Source organism: Bubalus kerabau, chromosome 8 (genome assembly GCF_029407905.1).
Source record: "Bubalus kerabau isolate K-KA32 ecotype Philippines breed swamp buffalo chromosome 8, PCC_UOA_SB_1v2, whole genome shotgun sequence".
Classification (NCBI taxonomy): Eukaryota; Metazoa; Chordata; class Mammalia; order Artiodactyla; family Bovidae; genus Bubalus; species Bubalus kerabau.
In genome coordinates, this window is record NC_073631.1 from 33,402,459 (window position 1) to 33,427,741 (window position 25,283).

General features: G+C 40.6%; 1 protein-coding gene across 11 annotated transcripts in view; it reads left to right on the top strand.

Annotated features, from left to right (window-relative positions):
- Positions 1 to 25,283, top strand: part of DNAH11 (dynein axonemal heavy chain 11) — a 367,742-nt gene that overhangs the window by 194,724 nt on the left and 147,735 nt on the right. For 9 of the 11 annotated variants that reach the window (XR_008717731.1, XR_008717733.1, XM_055589961.1 and 6 more), the window contains 7 exons: positions 325 to 564; positions 2,202 to 2,363; positions 2,619 to 2,812; positions 7,176 to 7,338; positions 8,458 to 8,581; positions 9,005 to 9,147; positions 21,660 to 21,821. Coding sequence is in view for 9 of the 11 variants with exons in the window: in XM_055589961.1 (XP_055445936.1) it covers positions 325 to 564; positions 2,202 to 2,363; positions 2,619 to 2,812; positions 7,176 to 7,338; positions 8,458 to 8,581; positions 9,005 to 9,147; positions 21,660 to 21,821 (1,188 nt within the window). In the remaining 2 variants the exon portion in view is untranslated. The remainder of the gene's footprint in view (positions 1 to 324; positions 565 to 2,201; positions 2,364 to 2,618; positions 2,813 to 7,175; positions 7,339 to 8,457; positions 8,582 to 9,004; positions 9,148 to 21,659; positions 21,822 to 25,283) is intronic. The other 2 variants (XM_055589964.1, XM_055589965.1) reach the window with 2 other exon arrangements.

The window sequence follows — 25,283 nt, forward strand, 5'->3', positions numbered from 1 at the left end:
GAAAAATAAAGTCCCCCTCCCTGTTTTGGTAATCTACTGGAAAGTAAAGGGGAAAGTGTTAGTTGCTCAGTCATGTCTGACTCTTTGTGACTCCATGGACAGTGACCCGCCAGGGTCCTCTGTCCATTGGATTTCCCAGGCAAGAATACTGGAGTGGGTTGCCATGCCCCTCTCTAGGGGATCTTCCCAGCCCAGGGGTTGAACCTGGGTCTCCTGCATTGGCAGGTGGATTCTTTACCATCTGAGCCACCAGAGAAGCCCCAATCTACTAGTACCATTACATTTTCTATTTTATGCAACTCTCATGTTTGTTTTTGTTTTCAGAGACATTTCACAGTGTTTGCATTCAACTTTCCATCACTGGATGCACTGAACACCATCTACAGCCAGATCCTGAGTTTCCATTTCCAGCAGCAAGCATTTGGTTCCTCAGTTCTCAGGAGTGGCCCCACTTTGATACAGGCAACAATCGCATTCCATCAGATGATGGCACATACATTTTTACCCACGGCCATTAAATTCCACTACCTCTTTAATTTGAGAGACTTGTCAAACGTCTTCCAGGTACCTCGATGACTCTGTGTTATGTGTCTTGAGTGGGGCACTGATTAAAATAATACCAATGGGGTTCATTCATAAAACTTAGTCTAAAACTATGCTGCATCCTTGAGCATGTATTCTTTCATTTTCCATAATAAGCTTTATGAAGTATGGCAGGTTTATTAATCCCATTTTGTCAATGAAAGTAGCAATTCCCCTTAGGTTGGTAGAGACTTAGCAATAGAAGCTAAGGTGGAAATCTTGGCTCCCTATTTCATTGATTCTGTATAAATATTTGAGTGTCTCATTTTGTGCAAGTAAAAGGGATAATTTTTTTTTTTAATATTTAGGTGATACGATTTTTAAACATACATCAAGAGAAAATATAATTTCTTAAATTCCTATTTTGGTTAGGCATTGACACTTAACTCACTTATCCAGTATAAGGACAGTGTAAATGTATATGATTTGAAAAGAAAGTTCCAAAGAGAGAATTCAAAACCTTGAAATTTTGAAAATATCCAACTTACATGGCCTATCAGTAGGGTAAAAGTAATTGAAGAATTATTTATGGCTCAAAGTTCATTTGTGACAGAAGTAGTAAACTGGTGGAATATGAAAACTTCATGAGACTTCTCAGTATTTGGTGATTTTTATTTCTTATACTTTTATAACCCTGCTTTCTAAATCACTCCACAGCTGCCTCAAAACTGTAACCACATTAGGCAAAAGCTTTTTCCAAATGTGGACCATTCCTTTTCATCTCAATCTTTCTTGCACCTGCCTGAAAGACTGTGCTCAATTAAACGGTCTTTAAAAGCAGGTTTTTGATCATAGGAGGGAAGGGAGGCCAAGAAGTGAGAGACCTCTCTGCTCACCATTCATATCCAGTCTGTTGGCTACACCCAAAACCGCCCAACAGTTGTTTAGCCTTTTACAGCTAATTCTCTATGACTCCCTTGGTGTTGTCCCTAGAGCCCAGAACACGGTGACTCTCCCCATGAGAACTGGATCTATATGAATCCAAAATATTGAAGAATAGTGTTGCAGGAAAGTGAGAATCAAAATGTTTTGACTACCCACAAAGTGTGCATACAGACAGTTGACTCTGGATCTTATATATTTCATCTGTAAAATGAGTGAATTAGATTAAATGACATCCAGGATTTTAGAATAAAATATATTACTGTCCTATGACTTTCATGTTAGCTAGTTTTAGAAACTGATTTTCCTGAAGACAGTAGGTACAAGCTCTAAGATCAGATATTTAGTTCCTGGGCTGACTCTTGAAATACAGCCTTAGCTCATTCCTGGAAATGGGCATAATGGTATTTAATTCTTTAATAGACTTCCCTGGTGGCTCAGTCAGTAAAGTGTCTGCCTGCAATGCAGGAGACCCGGGTTCGATCCCTGAGTTGGGAAGATCCCCTGGAGAAGGAAATGGCAACCCATTCTTTAATCCTTTTTATTGTGTAGTTAATTGTTTAAATGTTGCTTATCAGAGACTACAAGTACTGATATGTAATACTATTTATAACCCTTGTTGTAACTCAGTAAATTGCTAAATTCAGCATGCAGTTAAAGAAGATGCTAAAAGAAAGTATTAGCTTGGAATGTCATCACCTTCTGAATTTTTAATTTTTTCCCCTCTTGCCTTTTAGGGGATTTTATTCACCTCTCCTGAGTGTTTAAAGTGTTCAAATGATTTAATACGCCTGTGGCTTCATGAATCTTCTCGTGTTTATGGAGACAAACTGATAGACACAAAGGACTGTGATTTGTTTCATAAAAAACTGCTGGAAACTGCTAATAAATACTTTGAAGTAAGCAAATGAATTCTAAAGGTCACTATGTGCTCTGGCATTATTGGCTTTTGGGCAGAAATGGGATAAGGATGTGAATGAATTGTATGTGTGATTGCCTTGATGAAACAGCTGTGATTCCAGATCTGTACAGGAGAAGATGACATCCACCCATGGGTTGATTTACAGGCTTTTCCCTGGACTGGTCACTCTGCCTCCAGATGAATCATTTCTGGAGATTGACATGACCGTATTTTTCACTTCCTCCTCCTGCAGGGTGTAGATAGCCATGTGCTGCTTCAGCAGCCCCTCATCTATTGCCATTTTGCTAATGGCGGCCAAGACCCATGCTACATGCCAGTGAAGGACTGGGAGGTGCTGAAGATGTTTCTGACGGAAGCACTGGATGACTACAATGAACTCAATGCCGCCATGCACCTCGTTTTATTTGAAGACGCCATGCAACATGTGTGAGTTGATGGGCTGTGATGCTTTTGCATAAAGTAAAAATGGCTGGGTGTCCACAGTTGCTTTTATTCAGTAGATCTTACTGAACACCTGAACTCTTGGTTGTTTTTTGTCTGTCTGTCTTCTGGGATTTTTTTGAACTATCAGTTCTTGTTTGCCATACAGTATAAAACTAAGTTTCTCCATGAAATTTATATAATATTGAAACCCAATGTTACCTCAAAAAATTAAAAGAAAAACTTGATGGAGAACACAAGATAAAAAAGACAAGACACAGCCCTCTTCTAGAACACAAATATGTCACATACCTGTAAGTGCAGCCACTTATCATGTCATAAGCAAAAGGCAACTTGTAGAAGACCTCAAGAATGTACATGTGTAGGAAGGAAATTGAATTCTGTGCTAGAGGAAATTGATAACCTGAGTTAGGTAAGAAAATTATCTTTTGCAGAAAGTCATTCCAATCCCCTTAGCTTCTGTAACTATAAATGTATGGGCCTGATTCAGAGAAGGTCACTAAGCTTGCATTCAACAAATTACAAGAATGTCAAACACAATTCTTTGTATAATAGTAGATAATTTTTATATAAATGAATAAATAAATGATAATAGGTTTAGGTGTCATGGATCCATTAAAAGACTATTAAGTGTCTATATGAATTATGTCACAATAATGTCTTACATAGGTATACTATTTTTTGAAGTGCCATGAGAACCATAATTTCATGTTCTTTCACTTGGACCTCTGTTAGGGAAGAGTATGAAGAAAGAGGAAGGTGAGTGACTTGTTCAAAGTTAAAGTTCATAAGTAGCAGAGACAGGACAGACTCATGCTGATTTCCCTTGGTTAAGAATATTTACTGGGTGCCAAATGAGTGCCAAACAGGAGCACTGCCAGCCTATTCAGTGTGTGTGTATCTGTCGCTCAGTTGTGTCTGACTCTTTGTGACCCCATGGACTGTAGCTCGCCAGGCTCCTCTGTCCATGGGATTCTCCAGGCAAGAATGCTGGAGTAGGTTGCCATAGCCTTAGGGAAGAATATGAAGAAAGAGGAAGGTAAGTGACTTGTTCAAAATCTTAAAAATTTGTAAGTGGCAGAGACAGGATGGACTCAAGCCGATTTTCCTTGGTTAAGAATGTTCATTGAGTGCCTACTGAGTATCAAACAGAAACATTGCCAGCCTGTTCAGTACTTACGTGCAAGTTAAGGAAGAAAAAAGGGAAGGGCATGTTTTCTGGGCAGAAAACTAGAAGAAGGCCCCTTTCCTGACGTAGTGTGCCTGAACAGGCTCTCACCCCCTAGCTTGGGTGCCTTTGCCGTGCACAGGTTGTGTGACCGTCCGTGACGTCTGCTGTCAGACATTGCCCGAGTACTGGGAGACAGCAGCAAGCAAGATAATCCAGTTATTTCTCTAATCGAGCTCATGTTTTAGTGATCCCGTGGGATGTTTATAAGGATATGAGCAAATAAGCAAGTGAGGAACATGGCAGAAAGTGATACGTCCTGCTGAGGAATAAAATCTATTGATCCTGAGCAGTAAACATGTGAATTCCCAAAGAGGGACTGGCTATCTCTGTGAGGAGGTGACGTTTAAGGTGAGACTGAAATGATATGCAGGAGCTCAGCATGGAAAGATCTGGAGGAAGAATGCTTTAGGTGTGGGAAGATTTCATGTGGCCCCATGAATGTCCAAAAGCAAAAAGAGGGTCATTGTGGCTGTGGAGAAGCAGGGAAAAGGGCATATGGCAAGGTGGGGAGGTGGACACAGGCCTCATGAGTACAGGGTATTTTCTTGTAACCAGAGGAAAGCGGGGGTTCTTTCTTTCTAAGTGCAGTGAGAAGTTCCGGGTCAGAGTTTAGCATGGGAATGACAGGGTCGGTTGAGTAGTCTAAACAGCTGGCCATTGCTGCTGCTGTGTGGGAAGTCGATGGCATCTTCCCTTCCTGTCCTGCTTCCCCGTAACTGTAATTTCTCACTGGCTCTACTGATGTGCTGGAGCTGCTCTGACAAAACGCTGCAAACTGGGAAGTTTAGAGAAACAGGTATTTATTGTCTCACAGCTCGGAAGGCAAGAAGTCTGAAATCTAGATGTCAGAAGGCCATGCTCCCTCAGAGGTGCTGGGGAGAGTCTGCTCCAGAATTCTTTCCTTGCTTCTGGAAGTTCCTTGTCTTGTGACAGCCTGAGTTCAGTCATAATGTGACTTTCTCCCTTTGTGTGTGTCTGTATCCAAATTTCTCCTTTTTATAAAGATACTGGTCATATTGGATACACCCTACTCCCCTATGACCTTATTGTAACCAATTTATTAAATCACTCTATTTCCTAAGTCTATATTTTCAGGTACTGATGGTTAGGGCTTCAGTATAACCCACTCCAGTGTTCTTGCCTGGAGAATCCCAGGGACAGAGGAGCCTAATGGGCTGCCGTCTATGGGGTCACACAGAGTCGGACACGACTAAAGCGACTTAGCAGTAGCAGCAGCAGCAACAGCAGCGTATGCATTTGGGGGAATGCCACTCAGTTAATAATGCTGGCTTTTCTAACAAGTGATATTTGGGCAAAGATTAAAGTAATGAAATAAGTCAAGAGAGAAGGAAGTATGTGAGAAAAGCAATTCAAACAGACCCAAGAAATGTGGAGAATTCGATTTTTAGAAGAGTCACTCCTTAAAATGTTGAGCCCAAGTGCCTAAGAAAAACTTGGGAGGCTTCCCTATCATCATTTATTACAAGCTTCCTACATATTGATTATTTTATGGATCCCTTTGCAGTGACAGTCCTCTGATTAGCAGACAGAGGACGTTTCCGTTAGAATCTCTGAACATGGTGATATGTGAGTTATTAGTAATGCTGTTTCTGGTTGGGTTCATGTACGCTGGCCGTCTGTCATGGCTCGTGTGGAAGAGATGTCTTGTTGGCACTGAGGAGTTGTCCCCTGTAATCCTTCAACACAGAGTTCTCAGTGACCTGAAAGGAAAAGCTGCTGCTTTGATTAGGGATTATGAGCTAGAAACTGATTTACTGCACATCAGAGATGATTTCAGTGTGCCCTTGAACATTGTAGAAAGAGACTTTGCCACTTACAGACTGTCGATGCAGACCTCAAAGCACACATTATTGAAATGAAAACCCTGCCTTATAAGTTGGGGTTTCACTCGTGTTAGAGTAATCTCACAGCTTTGCCAAGGTGGTTTTGCCATGTGGTCATGTGAAGTAAAATTTAATGAGGTGGCTGAGCTTGGAAAAATAACCTGTCTTTTCAGTTATTGAAGGTTTTCAGGAAATGATCGTGCGTGCTGGTCCTACTATAAGCGATCCCAACTTAATTCTTTCAAAAATTACTCTTTAAAAAAAATGTGTTAAAGATTGTTTGGATTGTTCAGAGCTTAAATTCATCTCAGGAAAGCAACTGAGAGCAAATACAGCAGTCTTTTTAAAAATTTTTTTGCCTTTGGGCTTCCATATGCTTATATTGGGGGCTTCCCTGGTGGCTCAGCAGTAAGGAGCCCACCTGCAATGCAGGAGATTAGGTCCCATCCCTGAGTTTGGAAGATCCCCTTGAGGAGGGCATGGCAACCCACTCCAGTATTCTTGCCTAGAGAATCCTGTGGACAGAGAAGCCTGGTAGGCTATAGTCCATGGGGTTGCAAAGAGCTGGACACAACTAAAGCAACTGAACACATGCTTACGTTGATCACATTAAAGCCAACTTATTCCTAGCTGTAAGATGTAGCAATAATATCAATAGGATAAGCATTCAGAACCTCTTCAATAATACAGAAAAAGGGATTAGTTGACTTTGCTGGAGATTTACCTCTTGGATTCTAACACTTTCCGAGAATGTTTTAGACCGTTCAAGGCATGAGGAAAGCTTTCATGCAAGGGACATAAGGATCATGTAAAAAACGCAGGTGTTTAAAATGCATGAAGTAAATCACATGTGAGGTGTTTGTTGGTCTAAACAAATCTGTTCTTCCCAAACTAATTCTATAGCAAAGTTTCTGGCCCAAAGACATTTTCCCTTTGATATCCTTACACGTGGATACTGATGTGCCATTAGGATCTTTCTTGCTAATCAGGAAAATGTGGTGCTTTGATGTAAGTCCTTGTATTCATTTTCTGCCTTCTTTTGGGGGAGAGTAACACAGCAGTGGGAGTCCAGATGTCATTGGCTAGGATGGTTTGTTGGGCAAGTGATAAGGGGGCAGATGCAGGCAGCATCTTTTTGTTTGGGAAACAGAAGAACAAGGACTGAAAGTCTGAAATACAAATCGGAGTTTAGTATCTAAAGATCTGAAAAATGAAACCACATAGCCCTGAGGCTCATTGGATGTCATCTGTTGGGGGTGTTTTCTCTCCCCAGGTGTCGCATCAGCCGCATCCTGCAGTCCCCTCAGGGTTATGCGCTCTTGATCGGAGTGGGCGGCAGTGGCAAGCAGAGCCTGTCCCGCCTGGCAGCTTACGTTTGCAGCCTCGAGGTCTTCCAGATCACTCTGACCCAAAGCTTCGGGATTCAGGAACTTCGGGTAAGTCTAGTGATGGGCAGCCCCATGCTCCTTCCGCCCCAGGATAAAGGTGCTCCAGTCAAGCATGGAGGTGGGTAAGCTCTTCAGAGGATTTTGTTGGCTGTTTCTCCTTCATGGACTTCCCTGGTAGCTCAGACAGTAAAGAAACTGCCTGCAGTGCAGGAGAACTCGGTTTGATCCCTGGGTCCAGAAGATCCCCTGCAGGAGGAAATGGCAACCCACTCCAGTATTCTTGCCTGGAGAATCCCCATGGACAAAGAAGCCTGATGGCTACAGTCCATAGGGTCGCAGAGAGTCAAACATAAATGAGGGACTAACACTCTAACTTTCTCCTTCATTGTCGAATTAATCATAGTAAACTGCTACCAACATTTATATGTGTATAAGCCTATAAGCCTGTCAGATTTGCTCAGAAAACATTTTATTAAATACTTGCCTACACAAACATGTTTTTCTTTTGTGCTGACCATACCTGATAATCAGCAGTATTCATATACCAATACAATGGAGAGGGGAAAAGATCCTTTTTTTTTTTTTTTTTTAACAAGTGCATAGAGATTTTTTCCACTTTGTATCAGATTGTGAAAATATGATGGGAGTACAGTCGAGAAACACTGACATGTTTTTTAAAATTTTGCTTTTGAATCACAATAGTACTTACAAAATAGTACTTAGAGTTTGTGGCAAGTGCTATTTTAAAGCAAACAACAAACCACTTGCTTTCAATATTACTAAATAAAACTGGTAAACTCTAAGTCACCAAACAATGAAGTAGATAGTTGTTAAAAGGAGCCAAAAACTTCTTTTCGCTGCATTGCTTAACAAAATCATTACTGAATTCACTTTTGCTTGAATAGAAGGGGGTTGTTTGTCGGGAGCCTGTTTGCATCTTAGGCTCCGTGGAGCCATAAACATGACAGTCGTCATTATGTGCCAGAAATGGAGCTGATGTCATAATGTTTGCCCCTGTAAGAAGAGAGTCACCGAGAGGAAAGAACGTATAAACAGGGAAAGGACGGCGCCCAGCCCTCTGGCTGTAGCGTCTCGGTTCTGCCCACCCTCTCCGATAGCACACCAGCATGTTAGCAGAGTGTGAGCGATGGCCTCTGTTTCTTACAGGTAGATCTTGCCAATCTGTACATCAGAGCCGGAGCCAAGAACATGCCCACCGCGTTCCTGCTGACAGATGCCCAGGTTCTAGATGAGAGCTTTCTCGTGCTGATTAATGACTTGCTGGCATCAGGTGATTAAACCAACACATTCCGTGAAAGATCTTCCCCAAAGACAAATGATCTGTGGTTTCAGTGAACTTTAAATAGAGATAATTTGTCTTTGAGATGTTTGTCGGGGCATTCTTTGGGGAGAAACGTATAAACCTAACTAATTTGAAGTGTATCACTTTCTTAGTCTGCTTACGATGTAAAAGGCCTTGCAGAGGCCTTCAGTGAAGTAAATGTTATTCCTGCCTGTGCAAGTTTAGTGGGTGGGTTTGTCATAGCTTGTTGTCACTGTGTCGTGTCTTATAAAAACAAAAAAAAAAAAATTGCATTTCTGGTTTCAACTCTATCATTAAAGCTGAACTTTGTATTAGAAAGCATTTTAAGTCATATCTAAAATATGAATTATAGCAGTCTTTTAATAACTCTACTCATTCCTTTGGGGGCAGGGGAAATTCCTGATCTGTTCAGTGATGAAGATGTAGACAAGATAATTTCTGGAATTCGTAATGAAGTTCGTGGTCTGGGCATGGTGGACTCCAGAGAAAACTGTTGGAAATTCTTTTTGTCCCGAGTGCGACGACAACTCAAAGTAAGAAACACTTGCTTTTCTTGCATTTAGTTAAACGTGCTGTTTCAACTCTGATATGATTCTGTTTGGGAATTCATATGACAAGTTTGAATTCCACTCATACATTTTGTAAGGACATCCAGTCATTTGGTGTAAAAGGCCATTTGCATATTTTCTCGAGTGTCTGGAGGGCACCTTCTTCAAGTTTCCTGTGATGCTGGTTCCCTACAAGGCCTTGTTCTAAGCAGATTGAACACTCGAGTGAGCTGGACATGGTGTCTGTCCTTGAAGAGCTTATGCTGTTACAGGAAACGAGACATCACAAACAAGTGTAGCCATGCTGATTCCAGAGGAGTTCAGCATCCTTTCTAAGGGCAGCAGGCCTCCTGGAGAAAGCGGTGTGCTGTGTGTCAGGTGTGGCTTGGAATTCCTGGGGATGCGGTGGGTTGGGGAAGAGCTTTCAGGGAGAGGAAATAGCATTTGGAAGAATTAAGAGTGGACTGCATGGTACATATTTGGAGAAACCACAAATAGGACTAAATCAGGGATCCCCAGCCTCCAGGATCCAATGCCTGATGATCTGAGGTGAACTGATGTAATAATAATGGGGAAAAGTACACAGTGAATGTAATGCACTTGAATTGTCCTGAAACCATCCTCCACTCCTGGGCCCATTGAAAAATTGTCTTCCACAAAACCAGTCCCTGGTGGCAAAAGGGTTGGGAACTACTGCTCTAAATGACTGGGACATAGAGTTCTTATTGGAAGAAACAGGTGGATCGGGCTGGGAAAGTTAATTGGGGTGAGGAAAGGGTGGGGCTTCCCTCATAGCTTGGTTGGTAAAGAATCCACTTGCAATGCAGGAGGCCTGGGTTCGATTCCTGAGTCCAGAAGATCCCCTGGAGAAGGAAATGGCAGCCCCTCCAGTATCCTTACCTGGAGAATCCCATGGACAGAGGAGCCTGGCAGGTTACAGTCCATGGCATCACAGGAGTTAGACATGACTTAGTGACTAAACCACAAGTGTTTTGTAAATGTTAAAGGAGCAGAGGAAGAGTTTGAGTTGAGAAAGTGATACTATGTTAGTACTTCAGAGCAAGTAGCTGAGGCTTGTCACTCAGATGATCTGAGGTTCAATCCAGAGACAACTCAATGCCTAGTGTATGCACAGGGATATAGTGTAACCAAGTAACAGCAGCGGGAAGGATGAAGTATTAGAACAAGAAACCTTGCCACACTCATGGCAGAAATCCAATTGAAAATACTAGTATGGAAAGTTCAGCCTTCCTAAATAATATTTAGTAACCAAGAAAAGTTATTTCTTTGCTCCTTCTTCTAGTACTCAACTTCTTTGCCACTCCTGTAAAGCCCGGAGTACACAGGAAGAAGGGGATTAGCTGTGAATATGCCTCTGCCTGGAGGGCTTCCCTAGTGGCTCAGATAATAAAGAATCTGTCTGTGATGCAGGAGACCCCAGTTCAATCCCTGGGTCAGGAAGATCCCCAGGAGAAGAGAATGACAATTCACTCCAGTATTCTTGCCAGGAAAATCCCATCAACAGAGAAGTCTGGTGGGCTACAGTCCATGGGGTCGCAAAGAGTCAGACATGACTGAGGGACTGACACTGTGGAGGTTCAGGTATAGAGTAGCTGTGATTCTTCTCTACCCTCCTGTTTCAGATTCTACATTGGTCTTACTGAGCATTTCTGGTCTGAGGTTAGAAATCAGAATTTAAGTTTCGGATGACCAGAGGGTTTTCTGCCCATCAGAAGTGTGACTAAGCATATGTTGGCCAGATTGTAACAAGGCTGGAGATTTCTCCCTGTTCCATTGTGGTATAGTTGGGTCACATTTTCTTTGTGAAATGAGAAAACAAGTACAACAATGGAATTTGAGATAGTAATGTAATTAATCAGACTTTCCAGGTGGCGCTAGTGGTGAAGAACCCACCTGCCAGTAAGAGACACAGGTTCAATCCCTGGGTCGGGAAGGTCAGCAGCAATCCAAGTCTGTTGTTCAGAGCAGCAGAATCAGCATCACCTAGGAACTTTTCAAAAGTGCAAATTCTCCAGCCCCACCCCAGAACTCTTGAAATGGAAACTCTGGGTGGGACCCAGAAATCTATGTTTCCACAAACCCTCCAGGGGATTCTGAAGCATGCTGAAATTTGACACCCATTGTTATAAATAACACTAGAATGAGCATCCTTTACAGACGTCTTGTATACATAACTTTGCTTGCTTTTATAGGATAAATTCTTAGAAGGGAAATTGCTAAGTTCAATAGTTACATCTCCTAGTAGTTTTTAAATCATGCCTACAAATTCTTTGATGTTCTTCTCATTCTCAGGTGGGATCTAGGCCCCTCTTGTTGGCTCTGGGTGAGCTTATCCCTGCTTCAGCTAACAGAGTAGGGTACAAAGCAGCACAAGGATGCTGAGTAACCCCTGAGGCTGGGTCATGAAGGACCCACTTTTCCATTGAATTGCACATGGTTTTGTTTATGAGTTGTGTATATTTATCGATTAGGTTTATATATGGGTGTCAGATATTTTCCCTGTTCTATTATTTGTCTTCTAAATATATATATTTAAAAGACATATGTGTGTGTGTGTGAGTGAAAGTGAAAGCCACTCATTTGTGTCCAACTCTTAGCAACCCCATAAACTATACAGTCCATGGAATTCTCCAGGCCAGAATACTGGAGTGGGTAGCCTTTCCCTTCTTCAGGGCATCTTCCCAACCCAGGGATCAAACCCAGGTCTCCCACATTGCAGGTGGATTCTTTACCACCTGAGCCACAAGGAAAGCCCAAGAATACTGGAATGGGTAGCCTATGCCTTCTCCACAGGTCTTCCTGACCCAGGAATCATACCAGGGTTTCCTGCATTGTAAGTGGATTCCTTACCAACTGAGCTATCAGGGAAGCCCTATATATGTGGTACATCTCTGCTGATTTGTTTATAACTCTGAAAAGTTTTTTAAAGTTTTTACAGTAGACTAATCAGTGTTTGCCTTTGTGGACTTTGGGTTTCTTACATATTTAGGAAAGTATTTTTTTCTGTCAGATTTAAAAAGTCTTCACTGGAAGCAGTTAGAACTCATTTGGGCTTATAAATAAAGAGACCATCCAAGAATAGTTCCGGAAAGCCTCCCTCCCACATCAGAGTGCAGACTAGCTCAGTAAGCCCCGTACACGCCTGTGCTTTCCTGCCCTTCTTTCCCGCCCGCATCCATCCTGATGCCTCCTGCCTCACAGCCACATGACAAGTGCGGTGAGGCCTGTATTTCCGGCGGGAGAAAGAGAGGCACAGGAGACTTGGGGTTCTCTGGATCAGGGATCCAAAGCTCCCCCAAATCCCTAAGCTGACATCTTACTGATCACAAGTGTGTCCCTTGTCAGCTCCACCTATGAAGGAGTATGTGGAGGTGCATATTTGATCTTGTCACGAGGGCTTTATGGATAAAATTGGACATTGGTTTAGAATAGCAGCAGCAGCAGCCGTTCTGGGGTCTGCATGCTTCATGGTCTATGGTTAAAACTGCCACAGCTGGAATACACGTATTGTTATATGCGACACAGCGTGAGCTGAGAGGTGTCAGGGTAATTTTTTTTCCCCAAAAAAATATGTTCTTATCTTACTAATTTAAAGTACCACTTTTATTATGTGCCAGATAGTATATGAACTGGGTCTATTTCCAAATCCTCTATTCCATTTTCTTGATACTACTGCTGATTCTAGCTTTGTGCTGTGTGAGTTATGAAACCCTCATTATACTTTCTTTTTATCTAGTGTCTCATTGCATTTATCTAGTTTTTCTTTGTTGCCCTTAGACATTTTTATGTTTTGATAAACAGCAGAATCATTTTGTCAAATTCTAAGCACATTCCATTTAAATTTTGGCTGAAATCATGCCAACAACTTTTTAAATATATTTTAGAGAGAATTTAATCTTCATGATAAATAGTCATTTATTCCTTTTGTAGAAGGCCTGTTTCCTTCATAAAGCTTCCTAATGGTGTATTGTTTTTATATAGGAGAGCTGTTGATTTTTAATTTTGTAATCAACTACCTTACTGCCTCTCTGATCATTTCTGTTAGTTGGCTGATATATAGCCTGAAGATGATGACAGTTTGTCTTGCCTAATATTTTATTTATCCATTCTCCTCCCACATTGTATCAAATCTACAGAAGAAAGTGTTTCTGTTGTTCCACTGTTACATTTTGTGTTGGCTTTTGACTCAGGGTGTGTCTTCTTAGGGAAGTATCTGCCTATTGAATTCTTTTGCAGCATCTTTTGAGATAATGATAGGGTTCTCCTTGAACTTAGTAAGATTCATGTAGTTCAGAGACAGTAGGGAAGTTCTGCATTTTCATACTGTTAGGTCCATCAGAACTTTGCTTTGTGTTTCCTGTGACTCTGCTTCAGCAGGCCTCACTAGAATTGAGACCGTGTTTATGTTTACCTCTGTTCTTGTCTAAGCCTTTTCATCATCACCTTTCTCAGGATGCACCTTGGTACCAGCTAGAATTTATTTTGGAGTTAAATACGGATCATTTTTCCTTGTTGTCACAGGATTACTAATTGGATAATTTATCTCTTCCCTATGAAAATGAGTAGCAGGTTTTTTTAGTTTTTTTTTTTTTTTAATGCTAAGGAGGAATAAGATCTCTGCCTTGAATATTTCGCATCCTTCTTGGCCTTGTCACTTAGTTTGCTACCTCCTGAGAAAGGTTTGTGGTCAGTGCCTTAACCTGAGGGAGAAACAATGTAGTGAAGAAACAGGTCACCTTTCATCTAGAAAGCCACAGCTTCCTTCTCTTCATCCCTGTGTACTACCCTCAGATCCTTGGAATTTTTTTTAAGAATAATGGATTTCTCTGTGTCAGTGTCATATTAAGTATACTGTGATATTCAGCAGCATGTGCTAAAGACTCAGAATTTCTGATAAGGTGATTATTTCCTTTGCGTATGTTCCTTGCTGGGCAACACGAGAAGCTGGATGTGCAGCAAGGGTTGGTGAGCACGCCTGGCAGGTCAGGCTAAACGACGTGACGTTGCCAGCCCATTGCCCATGTTCACCACTGAAAGTCGCTCCCTATTCACAGTGCAGGGGCAGTGAGAACCTGTTGGCATGTGAAACATGACCTCTGACTCCCGCAGGGCAGTGCCCGTTAATGATGACCGGGTGTGTGTTCCTGGATGGGCTGAAGCAAACCAGTGAATCAATGTCAGATGCCCCTCTCCTTCACATTTGTGTATGTGCGGCTTTTCCCACGTAATTCTCATCTTACACCCGGAGTGGAGTACGCTCATTCTCTTCTGCTAACTTTGCTGCTGCTGCTGCTAAGTCGCTTCAGTCGTGTCCGACTCTGTGCGACCCCATAGACAGCAGCCCACCAGGCTCCCCCGTCCCTGGGATTCTCAAGGCAAGAACACTGGAGTGGGTTGCCATTTTAGTTAACATGAAAACTCGTCTTTCTTGTCTTCCTTCCTGGCTATCTGATGGCATGGGGAAAAGAACACTTGGTGTATGTAGCTGCCCCTGATTCTTTCACAAGATTTTGGATATCTGTTCAGTTAGTCACTGTCTGTGGGGAGTGTGTGTGTAGTTTTTACTTTCTCCATATGGTTTTGTATTTTAAAATTATATATATACTTCCCCGGTACGTGTGTGTGTGTGTGTGTGTGTATATATATGCGTATAAAAATACACACACACACACACACACACACACACACACACGTGTTATGTTGTTATATATACTACCCTGGTGGCTCAGTGGTAAAGAACCTACTGCAATGCAGGAGATGTGGGTTCGATCCCTGGGTCAGGAAGATCCCTTGGAGCCTGGAGAAGGAACTGGCAACCCACTCCAGTATTCTTGCCTAGGGAATCCCATGGACAGAGGAACCTGGTGGGCTGTCATCCATGGGGTCACAGAGAGTCAGACACGACTTAGTGAGTAAACAAAGACAAATATATGTTATGTGTATGTGTGTATACGTGCATGTATATAGAGAGGAGATTCATTTTTTATAAGAAGCATATGTTCGTTATAAAGAATTTTTAAAAAATACAGAACCATGTGAAAATAAAAACTATGCTTAGTTATATTATCTAGAGATAATGACTGAAAACCTATTGGTTTATTTTCTTCCAACTTTCTATGTGTATAGACACACATACAAAGCATTTATTCAGAACTACTACTTTTTGTCACATCTCTATTATCTCTACCTCCCTCTTTGTCATTTTGTTTCAAAATCTCCCACAGGGAAAAAAATATCAAATGATTCTAAGAATTTGGCATATGGGGTGAACTATTTAACTCAAATGCACTTTATTTTCAATAACTGTTTGAACCCTTTATCCAATTATACCCTTTGCCAATTCCCTCTTGATTTGTTAGAATTTTTATTGATTTATGGGAGCTCTTTATATAATGTAGTGTTAAATATATTTAATTTTTTTTCCTCATGGATTTGCTTTTTAGGAAACATTTTCATACTCCATGGTTATGAAAATATTATTCTGAATTTTCTTTAAATTAATCTATAGTTTCTTTAACCTTTCACCCTGGGTTGCTTTTTGCAATATAAGGTGGCCTTTCTTTTTCTCCTCCAAATTGCCCCCACACCATTTATCATATAATCTTTCATTATAACCTGTTTGAATCGCTACGTGTACCATATGTTAAATTCCTGGAAGTGGGGTTTGCCAGCATCACTGGCACTTGTTCTTGCAACTTCCTGTGCACAGAATGTCAGCAAAAGGGGGACCACTCTGCTAACAGAGCAGCTCAGATCACAGGGAGAAACCTTCTGGGTCCTTCAAATATGGACCCATTTAGTGGATGTTCAGGCATCTGCATCTGAGGTTCTGTTTCTAATAACCACCATTATATGAGGTTGTGGGGCTGCGGACCAGCCTGAAGGCAGCGTGTGCAGTGCCAGCCCTACAGACAAGGGATTCTTCCCCTCATGTATACAGGGATAAGTGGGAAGGAAATATAGTGGGGAATATAATTCCTACTGTCTTTACTCTTCAAGAATGCATTTGCTCTTTGCTCTATTGGGCTTCCACATACAACTTGGTGAATTGAAGAGGTTTTCAGTTAAGAAAAAAATAAAATAATTAAAACTCTCCAGTGAAAACTTTTTTACCTCTTGTAAAAATCTGTACTGACCAATATTCACAAGTGAAAGGTCATGGAAACGATTTCATTGTGTGTTACCTAGAAAGAAAATAAATATAAATACCTGTAGAATGTGTGCATGCTGGAGATGCTGTTGAACCTCATAAAAATAATTGAAGTTAGATGGTTATTAGGTGAGGGGATGGTACAGAAAAATATATAAAGATGATAGTGATATTAAAACAGTCGAACTGAGGAATCGTTTCTAGGCTAAACCTCCATTCCTATGAGGATTCTCTCAGTAAGATTGAGATCTCATCATTCTTGAAAAATACTAAGACTTTGGGGATAAATGCAAACACAAGTTATGGCTAGAAGCTTCTGAAGTGAATATGTGGGAGGATTACCTCTATATGAGAATAAACATACCAACTGGAAAAAAAAATACAGTGATGGTAGCAATTCAAATTTCTGTCACAAGAGGAAATGGACTGAGGCCTTTAGTGATATACAAATGAATATGTACTTGCATGGGATCTAATCTAAAAGAAATTGAAATGTATTACAGAGCACAATGAAAAGGGGGATATTACAAATGAGTCATTAACCTGTGTAGAGGGGAAAGAAGGGAATAGAAAATTCTATGGTATGGATACCAAAAGCAAGTTCCTGACATCCAAATGTTAGAGCTGTAGAAAATATATGGATGGTGATTTCAGGGTTTGCTTTTTACTTGTAAGAATTTGCTTTTAGAAAAGAGCACAGCTGTCTGAGGCATTTTTAACTTTCTTAGCTGACTTTTCTTTCCAGTGCATTGCTGAGAACTAACTTAAGCCAATTTGGTCATTTGCAATTGTGAGGAACTATCTGGGGATATATTTCAGGAACTTCAGTACTTGGAAGTAGATGACACCAGTTCAGGGGATGGGGACTGATCCCCCCAAATCTCCCAGTTTAAGGTGTGCTGCAAAGAAAGATGCCTCAGACTGAACTCTGGTGTATATAGGCTTTGTAGCACATAACTTAAAACAAGTTGTGAAGTCTTAAAATCTGCCCTATAAGCTTGTAATCCCGACTCTGTCCTTTTAGGAACCTGACTAGTTCTCTGGGAACTTTCCTTTGAGGCAGGTATAGAAATATTTCATGGTAGGATTAAGCTAAGATTCTCATTGGTATTGCATAGAAGTACAAAAACGTTCTCCCTTCTATAAGCTATTTACCACTGGTCAAACCCAAAGTCTGAGGTGTCAAGGGGGGAATTACTGGGATACTTCAAGATGTACTTTCCTATTTTGTATGTCGGTGGAGGTGCAAGTACAGCTCTTTCTGTATTTCTAAGATATCATGAACAATATCATTTCATCATTGAACAATCATATTCAGTATTCATGATGCTAACCAACCAACCACTTATGGTGATAAGAGAAGTTAGCTAAGAGCTCAGGTAGCCAACTTAATAATGCAGGCTTCCATTAGAGTATGTGAAATGCTTGTTAAGCATCCCTAGCATGTGTAGTCTCTACTGATGTACATCAGAGAATAACCAGATAATGACTCCTAAGGTATAAAATAAAATGAGTATTAGCATGCATGTTATAGTAGACTGAAGTATTTCATAGGTATATTTTACAGGACCAGATGGCTTCACTGGTGACTTCTACCAAATATTTCAAGAAAAATTAATATCAATCCTTCTCAGTCTCCTCCAAAAATAGAAGGAGTGGAAACCCTCATTTTATAAGGCCAGTGTTACCCTGATACCATGGTCAGATAAGGACACCACAAAAAAAGAAAATTACAGGACAATATCCTTGATACATAGATGCAAAAATTTTCAACAAAATGTTAGCAAGCTGAATTCAACAGTACATTAGAAGTATATCCTACAAAATGATCAAGTGAGATTTATTGCAGAATGCAAGGATGGTTGAACATCCACAAGTCAATCATTATGATACACCACATTAACAAAATAAATGCTAAGTATCATATGATCATCTCAGTAGATGGAGAAAAAGCATTTGACCAAAAACACTCTCATACTCATAGCAGCATTTATCCATGGTAGCCAATGTATGGAAACAACTGAAGTGTCCATAAGGGGATGAACAAATCAAGAAGATGCAAGATACATACACACATATAACTACACAGTCACATATGGATACACAAACACAATGGAAATTATTCTGCCTTAAAAAAGAAGAAAATTCTGTTATTTGTGACAACATGGTTGAACCTTGGGGGCGTTATTTAAGTGAAATAAGCCAGACAGAGAAAGACAAACACTACATGGTAACAATAATATGTGCAATAAAAAAAAGTAGTAACTTAGAGAAACAGTAGAAAAGTGGTTGCTAAGGAGTGAGAGAAATAGGGAGAGAGATTGGTAGAAGGCTATAAACTTTCAGTCACAAGATAAAAGAAGGTCTGAGGACCTAGTGATCAACATGGTGACTATAGTTGATAATTGGAGAAGGAAATGGCAACCCACTCCAGTATTCTTGCCTGGAAAATTCCGTGGACAGAGGAGCCTGGTGGGCTACAGTCCATGGGGTTGCAAAGAGTCAGACACGATTGAGCAACACCCACCCACACATAGTTGATAATACTGTATTGTATAGTTGAAATTTGCTGAGCTTACATATTCTCACTAAAAAAAGTAAACATATGGGGTGAAGGATGTGTAACTGACTCAATATGGGGGAATCCTTTAACAGTGTCTGTTTATAAATTGTCACGTTGTACATATTAAACATCTTACAGTTTTATTTGTCAATTATATGTCAACAGAACTGAAAGGGTAAATTATAGATATTACACCCTTTTTTCTAATCATTTATTTGTCTTATTTCTTATCAGTCCTTTACTATGTTAATCTTTCATGAAATGAGAGAAATATAATAGGATCATTATAGGATGATTTCCCACCCCCCACAACAGAGTTCCTTGAGGCAACAACTCAAGTTTACTCGAGCATATCTAAAGTTGTGGAGATTATTTTTAAAAAGAACAAAGCAACCAACAGTTTCCAGACGTTCACCTGGGCTCTCAAAAAAACCTGGCATAAGACCACTGCCACGGAAGGCTGGATGGGGAGAGAATCTGTGCTAGATTTCTAGCAAAGGTGGAAATTACTGATCTGAGAATCGGGGCAGCCCTTGCACTCCTCCAGGCTGGTAGGACGGAATCCTTTCCCTTCTTAGGAAGTACTTGTGAACAAGCATATGTCTCTGATTTTGTTCCCAGGGTCTATTTTATGGGATAAGATGTAGGTTATTAAGGATTATCTGATTTATTTAAAATTCTCTAAATTTTCTATTTCAGTCTGTATGTAGATAAAAATTTAGATTCTGTGCATGTTTCACCAACTGCAAAAGCGTTAGAAATGTAAATACTTCATTTAGGTAATCCCACAGAAAATCTCAGGTGATCAGGTTATAGCTGTGGGTGTCAGAGTCACCTGGATAGCTTGTTGCAAACACAGTTTGCCAAGCCCCACCCAGAGGCCTGAGTCCTCTGATTCCCAAGTCTGGATTAGATCCAAGAATCTGCATTTCTCACCAACTCTTAACTGTGAAAACTACCAGTCTCCTGTCGCCTGCCCTCCAAATGAAATTTAGATGGTACTGTGAGCCTCCTTATTTAAGCCACAATAAATAACATAGGGGAAAAAAATGTCTTTAACTGTAAAATTGTAGAAAAGGAAATAGTTTTTCTTTTTAATCAGCATTCTATATTATCTTCCATTAAATAAGGCATATCTAGTGATATTTACTCAAAGTATTTTTTCCTGAGGCTAACCAGACATGATTCAGATGCTTTGTTTTCTAACACACTTTTAAGAACTGATAGTATGCCAGTAATAAATGTAGAAATATAGCAAGTGTAGAAGTGATGGAAATATTTAGTAACTCAAATGATCTTCCCCCTCCTCTGCCTTTGTTAAAATTACATATAAATGAAGTTTCCAAAATTGTCATGAATGAGAGTTAAGTTGGGTGTGAAAAACCAACTTGGAGGACATTAAAGAAAAATATTCATGTTTGGGGAGACAAGGCTAAGAGGAGAAATCTAAAATCTCAATTTTAAGTGAAAATTCTGCATTGTAACTGAGACTTGTTACTGAGGACATGCAATTTTAGACCAGTTATTAGATTTGTAATTAGACTCTTGAATATAAAAAATAAATGATCAGCCAGTTTATGCATTGTTGGAAATCACTTAAGATCTTAGGATTCATCTTGAGTTGTTGAAGAGCCATAGTATATAAAATTAACAGAGTAAAAGCACCTGTTAAATGGGAATATAAGGTTTCACATATTATTATGGTTTTTATGACATGAATTCTAAAATGCAATGCGGGAAAAATCATATTTCATGAAAAATGGTTTTGTCAGATGCCTGATCTCAAAGTGTGAGAGATTTCATTAAGAGAACTGCAGAGCTTTGTGTACGTCATCAAGTGCAAGCCGTGCCTAGAAAAAAGAAAACCAAGACTCGTCCTCAGATGTTATCCCAGTTGGCACCAGTGCCCCCAGTGCCCTCAAGTCCACAGTGACCTGGGAGAGAAGACAGAGCACAAAAGGGTGCTTCGTAAACACCTCCTTTGTGCTAGTATACACACAGAGCGCCACATCTGATGATCCCAGGAGGGATTTTCAGACCCACCCGCCTCCTGACAACCTGCTTATGTCACTGAGCTTCGGTGACATGTGTCTCAGCCTAAACTCAGGTACTCTTGATAGCAGCAGCCCTGAGTCACTAAAGAGAAGGTGCAAACTTCCTGATTTAAATGAACTCTTAAGTCATTGAATACTTAAATAGAACTTTGCAAACTTATAAATTGCTCATTGGGATCATGTATAAACCGATCTTTTTACTCTTTTAAGAATGTTAAGTATGAACTCAAGTGAATGTATTTTATTTTAAATGGGAACAAAGTATTCAATATGATAAAATGTTGTTTTCTTAAAAGTATCTTACACACAGTTTTAAGGAGCCTGGTGAATTACATAATAGGAGCCAGAAGATGAAAGTCTTGGTATTATCACAGAGATTTGATTTTTAATTTTTTATTTTTTACTGTCATAATGTGACTTGTGTAATAGAAAAGAATGAATTTCTCACTATATATGATGATCATCAAAAATGTTCAGAAGGAGAGGGACTGGTTTTAAGGAAAGCACACAGCAGTACTTCTGTATGTCGATGGGGTCCTGTGTACTTTGATTAGCAGGGAGGTTAATGTTGCTTTCCACTCTGTGGTGCTTTAGGCTGCTTTAATGTCACGGTTGGCTGCGCTCCTTTCTTTCATTGTCCAGGGTCTCAGTGTAATTCTTTGCTCACTCATCACCCTCCTGGTTCTGCCCTGCCCCCGTGTCTCCACAGATCATTTTGTGTTTCTCTCCGGTTGGTCACACGCTGAGAAGTAGAGCTCGGAAGTTCCCAGCCCTGGTTAACTGCACGGCTGTTGACTGGTTCCATGCTTGGCCCCAGGAGGCTCTGGTCACAGTCAGCAGGAGGTTCATTGAGGAAACCAAGGGAACTGAGGTATGCTGTGTCAGCCTCCAATCTCTCTCTCTCTCAAAACACTCATGTACTCGCACACTCTGACCCAAATCCTCAGTAAATAATTTCCAAAATACACCTTCTAGCAGAAAGTTGTCCTTGTTTAAGATGATAATATCATCCTTGTGAGTTTACATTCTATGGAATATAGTGGCTGATCTTTTAGTGTTCAGTTGAGATGTGTACACACACACAGCATGCGATCAAGTTCTTACTCATCCAGGGACTCACCAAAGGTCAGGATCATCACTTACTTGAGTCATAACTGGGGCTTACTGTATATAAATCCTTTAAATCCACAACTAGAAACCTAAACAAAAAAGTAGCCACTCGTAGCTATGCAATGCTTGATCTTAACAAAGTAAGGCGCTTTTGTGATTTTTCTCATTTATGGTATTGCTAGGTGAAAAATCAGCCCCCGTGGATTTAGTAATCATTAAGTCATATAATGTATCTGCTTCTTTGTTTTATGGGTTTATGTTTTATAGACCATGTATATCATTTGCTCATGATGAAATTTCCACCTCCTATTGCATTTTCAAATGGTCACATGAAACAAAACAAACAAAACTTCATTCAGATTCAAAGAGAAAAAGAAATGCGGATATGAGGGAATCATTAGCCCTCCTAGAAATTAAGCTGTGTGTGAAGCAAGCATCTTTCTGATTAGATAGTTTGGAAGGATGGTGATTGTGAACATTTCCTAGGGAGTTTTGTCTTCCAATTCCATGGAGGGTTGAGGAGAAAGGATGCCTAGAATAAGTCAGACAGGAAAAGGGCTTCTCAGAGCCACAAACAAGACTGGGGATACGTAAGGAGTGAGGTCCGTTCCCGGTTGAAACAGTGAGCTGCTGCTGTGGCCTCCCTTACTCCCAGAGGTCTAAGCGCTGCTTTTCCAAAGCCATCCTTTCACATTTTGTTCATAGTACATCTTCTGGTGCCAGATGGTTAGAAATCTGGGCATTTTTACCTATTTAATGTATTGTTTGTAATACAGCTAGCTTTACTGCATATTTATATTTATATACATAATATATAAAGCTTTATCTTATATGTTTTTTTTTCTAAAGTTTATTAACTATTTAGTGCCAGATTGCCAGGGAAGAACTGTCATGAAACATATTGAAGACATATATGACAGAGTTTAAGATATCCAAATACCTTCTCTCAATTTCTTGTCTTCACACACACACACTTAAAACAATTCTATAAATAAATGAAAAACCTGAACTCTTCTATTTCACTGTTTTTTTCCATATCCAGAAATTTCTTTCTCTTGCCTGTCTCTGTACTCACTCCTAACATTGAATGAGCTTACCCAGACCTTTAAAACAACAACCACAGGTTTTGGGGGGTAAAGAGAGAGTAATATCACTGTGTCGTTCTGCTGTTTTAAGTGATAGTCACTGTTTTCCACTGGTCAGGAAGCACCGCAAAGCCCCTCTTACACTGAGGGAAGTATATGTCAATTTGTTCTCGTGACAGAGTAGTGGTGTGCCCTCACAGGATCGATTGATTTCTGTCTGAAATGCTGTTCTCCCCATGATGTGTCTTCCTGAAGAGTCAAAGGAACCCCGCTTAATGGAGACTAACACTTGCATTAAATCTACCAGAAGTCTTTTATACTTTAAAATCCGGAAGACCATCATTAAATATGATCACAAAGAATCGTCACAGCTACTAACACAAATGTCTTCAGCTAACGCTAGGTCCACCGCACCCCTGGAATTACATAGGTCACTATTTTGTCTTCTAATAATTACAAGAGGGTTCAGAACACTAAATCACTAGAGGGAGAGAGCCAGCGTGTATCCTTTAGTAAGCAAAAATCTGTTTTATCCAGTTCGTTTGATCAGGCTGGCTTGGTAAGGAAGAGTAAAGGACCAGTGTGCTTGGCTTCTTAATGTTCATTTCCCAAACAGGAGGAAACGAGGTTTAACCGACTGTCTGGACAGTGCGTTAAGCCTCTTGCCTTTGCTGCTCTGATGCAGGTTTTCTCCTGCCCGTGAGGGAGACTGCTTTTCCTGAAGGAGCTTGAATACGCCAGTGACCATTGACATCTGCTGGATGTGGCGGGACTTGCATCCCTTTAAGTCCAGAGGGCTCCTGGCAGGTGCTCAGCTCTATTTGGTGGTATCACGATGCCGCCTATAGGATGTTGAGTGCCAAATAAGAATTCAAAAAGCACTTTCCCATTTCTGTGGCGCTGAATTATGCCTGGAAACAAATTAGCCAGACGATTTCATTCCAGTGCTGCGTGCCTATTTAACTTTCCCACCTTCCTAATTTGTTGCTCAGGAGCAATAATTATAATTCAGAGTACAACATGTCCATGTTCTAAAAATGTGTGGGGCCCTTTTCAATAGAGGTCAAAAACAGCTTTTACATTTTTTAAATGAATACTAATTTGATCAATTTCTTAGTTTTAATTTTGATCATTAAGACTGAGAGTTATCAGCATAATTTAGGCACTTCTTAATTATTGACCTCATTTGCTGAGTGTAAGGTACTTACACAAGGTGACCCTCCCCTGCTTTAGCCACAGAGAAAGGAGTCATTCAAGGCAAGTGGTTTTGTGTGTGTTGACATGTAATTTTCAGTCAGTACACACTCAGAACCCAGGGGTGTGGGCTGATTGCTTCTCAGTAAGTGTTTGTGCTCCTTTCCTGTTACCTGGCATTGAACTAAAGTGACAGCTAACAGAATGACCACATAGCTTGACACTTGAGTATCACCAGCTGTTTACCTGATGACTTTGTGTCCATAAACACGCCTCACAGGACCCTTGGAAACGGGGACGGGAAGACACGGTGTATGGAGGGAGGGGCGACCCTCTGGCTGTGCCTGGGAATCAGTTTGAAAATGATAATTGGGAGCAGGGCTTATTGAGAAGTCTATGGGTCCCAGTTAGGAAAATTCAGGGGAAAAGGCAAGAGAAACAGGTGTTAAAAGATAAGTGATGCTTTTGGTTTTTCAAGTCAAGATGAATAATTGACATACTTGAAAGCAAGGCTTGATGAAAAGAGAGATTATTGAATGGAAATGAGAAAGTGAGCTCTCTGAGGGGTGAAGTTTGCTCTGAAAGGAGTAGAAAAGAGGATCTCAGCAAGATGGAGATCATCCTTTTCAGGCATGTCCTCCAGCTGGCAAGTGAAAATGCTCTGTCCTTTTGCTGAGATACTGCAAAATAGTTGCACAAACTGAGTATCATCAGCGTTGTCAAGAAAATGACTTTATTCCACATTCTGTCATCTCTTCTGTGTAGAACTTGTTGAAGATTTGGCAACATCAGAATGGCATATTTTCCTGCCATCTCCCAAACTGATCTGGGAAAATGTCCACTCAAGGAGGAAAACACTATGTTCCTGTTGTTGTCGTTCAGTGGCTCAGTCGTGTCTGACTCTTTGCAATGGACTGCAGCACGCCAGGCTTAACTGTCCTTCA